The sequence below is a fragment of the Pocillopora damicornis genome, chromosome 3 (genome assembly GCF_964200805.1).
Source record: "Pocillopora damicornis chromosome 3, jaPocDami1.2, whole genome shotgun sequence".
NCBI lineage: Eukaryota > Metazoa > Cnidaria > Anthozoa > Scleractinia > Pocilloporidae > Pocillopora > Pocillopora damicornis.
This window is the reverse complement of record NC_142672.1, coordinates 27,291,807-27,295,014: the sequence shown is the minus strand read 5'-3', so window position 1 is coordinate 27,295,014 and position 3,208 is coordinate 27,291,807. Positions and strand designations below refer to the sequence as shown.

At 38.7% G+C, this 3,208-nt stretch overlaps 1 protein-coding gene across 1 annotated transcript; it reads left to right on the top strand.

The window, feature by feature from the left end:
* Positions 1–571: 571 nt before the first annotated feature.
* On the top strand, positions 572–2,761 carry LOC113685867 (adenosine receptor A3-like). The gene has a single exon (XM_027203444.2). The coding sequence runs from the start codon at positions 1,070–1,072 to the stop codon at positions 2,033–2,035; it is 966 nt and encodes a 321-aa protein (XP_027059245.2). The 5' UTR covers positions 572–1,069; the 3' UTR covers positions 2,036–2,761.
* The last annotated feature ends 447 nt before the right edge of the window (positions 2,762–3,208 follow it).

Sequence of the window (3,208 nt, the reverse complement as noted above, 5' to 3'; positions counted from 1 at the left end):
CTGTTGAATATGGACCTTTGAGGGCTGAAGTAATTATTTTGAAACATATGAAAAACCGAAGTGGTTTTGAATACTTTCAGACTAAGACAGATTCACGGGCAAAGTTTGAAAGAAATCGATTGTTCGAAGCGAAATTCACCGTACCGCTTTATTTTAGAGAGACTGCGTCTTAAATCCTCTTTATCAAGGAAAAGAGATCCTTGTGAAACAAGCTGATTTTCCCCGGTAATGTAAACGTTCTAACTGGCCTTCTTTCAGCTTATGTCATTTTTCACAATGAAGGCATTATGTCTTCGAGAGAAGACATAAAGGGCTACTCTAAAAATAATAACAAAGGGAAAGTCGAAACTCATGCTCAACTCATTGATAGTTCCTTTAAAACGATTTTATTTAACATTGAATAAAGGGGTAAGTTTCTAAAGAAGCTGTGGTGCTGCGTCGGTGGGAGAGTATAGCAGGTAATTTAGTGTTAACAACTGAGTTGAAAACATAAATTGGCCACCGTAAAGGGTAAAAAAGCTGACCTTTCGAGCGTTAGTCCTTCGTCATTTATTAAACATTGGTTGCCATTTGTATTTACATATATGAAAACTTCAGGAAGCTAGAGTTCTGAGATGTAAAGAGCAAAATAAAAAAAAACTTCTTCTTGAAATTAACTTATCAGAAAATGTTTCGTTTAATTTTCAGAATTAATACGGTAAAGAACTCATTTTCGCGTACGCGGTTTAGCATATGTAATTAGCAGAAGTTTAGTACAGAATTTCCGATGTAACCTCTCAGCTGTTTTTGCAAGCTGTCATGCCAAAACAAGATTACCTGTTTTTTTGAAATGAGTTTTTAATCAAACACAGCGTTGGCATCAGCAAAGCAATAACTTGTTTACCTGCCTGAAAAGCTGCTTTATTATCCATAATAATCATCAAGTCGCATTTGCCGGCCAAGGTCTGTGAATTGCTGCTAGAAAACAAAACAAAGCGGATTCACCGCATTTAAGACTAGCACACTGTGAAACTGCATTGAAAGAGTAACGTTGCCAACATCGATATCCCTAGCTTTGGCTAGTGAAGAGATGGCAGCAAACTTCACGCACTCTAAATTAGCACTATGGACGACAGCGTTCGCGGTAGAAAGTGTAGCAATCATTGTGGGAAATGCTGTCACTATCGCCATATTTTGGGAGAAAAGATCCACTTTGAATAGGACCCGGTTCTTTTTGATAAACCTTTCCGTTGCTGATTTGTTCATTGGTGTCGGAGTAATGGAGGATATTGTATGTTTCGCTCTTCGCTACAAAAATGACGCCTGCAAGGTGACTCAAAAAACAAATGTAGCTGACGCCATTTTTGGAATGGCTTCGTTGTCATTCTTAGTCGTAATCGCTTTAGAAAGGCTTTACGCCGTTACCTTTCCTTTACGACACCGCACGATAGCTACGAAAACGTACTTCTTCGTTATTGGAACAACCTGGACCGTCTCAGCCATGCTGATTATAATAACGTATCCCATTTTTTCGTACTTTGCAGTTTATATCTTACTTCAACCTATCGTAATATCAACGTACACGGCAACATGCTTGATAATCATTACAGCGGCATATCTTACAATATTCATTTATTCTAAAAAGAGAGTTCCAAGGGTCGAGTTAAATCGGGAACAGAACCATAATAAACTGACCAAAACTCTTTTCATAGTTACATTATTGTCGCTGATCACGTGGACTCCGCATGGAATTGCAAATGTGATGCGCTTCACAACACATGATGTAGAAGGAGAAGTCTACCTTGCAGGTCAATTTTGTCGATTGGCAAATTCTTATGTAAACCCGATCGTATACTGTCTCCGAATGCCGGAATTTCGAGAGAGACTTATCAATCTTTTTGCGTTCAAACGACGCAATAAAGATGCGTCGGGTCTACAGAATCAATTAGCAATTGCGGAGTCGATGGATCCGGATTGTCCAGTCTTGCTCTCGTTTACCCGGTTGGATGCAACCCAGGAATTTAAGACCACTATGATTCTGGTATCAAAAATGTAATTTTTCGGCTAACTCTGCTTAAAATCAGACCTTCGAGGTATGACATATTTTTTTTGTTGACGATGCCTGCAATTTTGTTGGATGATGTCGCAACCCACGTGAACACTTCTTTCAAGCTCTTATTCCAAGTGCGCAAACATCAAGTGTATTCCTCGTTCTAAAAGCCCTATGCGAAGTGCAAAAGCAACAGAAGTATTCCTCTTTCTAAAAGTACCGCGCCAAGTGCGTAAACATTAATTGTATTCCTCGTTCTAAAAGCCCCGCGCGAAGTGTAAAAGCAACAAGAGTATTCCTATTTCTACAAGTACCGCGCCAAGGGCATAAGCATGAAGTGTATTCCTCGTTCTAAAAGCACCGCGTTAAGTGCAAAAACAACAATAGTATTCCTCTTTCCAAAAGTACTGTGCCAAGTGCATAAACATCAAGTGTATTTCTAGTTTTAAAAGCCCCGCGCGAAGTGCAAAAGCAACAAGAGTATTCCTCTTTCTAAAAGTACCGCGCCAAGTGCAGAAAACAATCTGAACCAGGAATGGTGAATTCGAAGCCCTTAGGGATAGAGGGCCGGATAGGAAAGAAAATTTTTTTTCCTTCCCTCATTTGCGGCATTCGTAAAGGATTTCACTTTAAATGAAAAATATGTTACCTATAATTTGTTATAAATTGCAACCTCTACGCATATTCAAAGAATATAGAAAGATTAATTGGATGGGATGTCCAATGGAAAACGCAACTTTCTGAAAGGAAAATGATGGACATTTTTATTTTATTAAGTATCAACCAATAGTAATGTGAACTCTGTTTTAATTGAATACAAGACAAAAGAGGGGGCAAAATCGACGCACGTGTCAGAACATCAAAGGTATCCAGTCACTTCGTGACGGCGATCCTCTCGTACCCAAATGCAGTCGATTCGTGCCCAAACCACTAACCAGTTCTAACTTGTTGTTACACCTCCAAATATACATTAATTCTAAATACCTTACGTGCGAGTGCGTGAACAGATGTTAATGATGCCTACAAAAATCAAGTAGAGTCAAGCGAGTATTAAAGATACAAAAACAATTATGTTGTGTGTACTTGTAACCGTATTGCCTAACGCGAATTAAGTGTGATATTTTTGTTAGAAAAGTCTATTGTTTATACTTGGGATAACAGCTCGTGTAAGTGAGATAT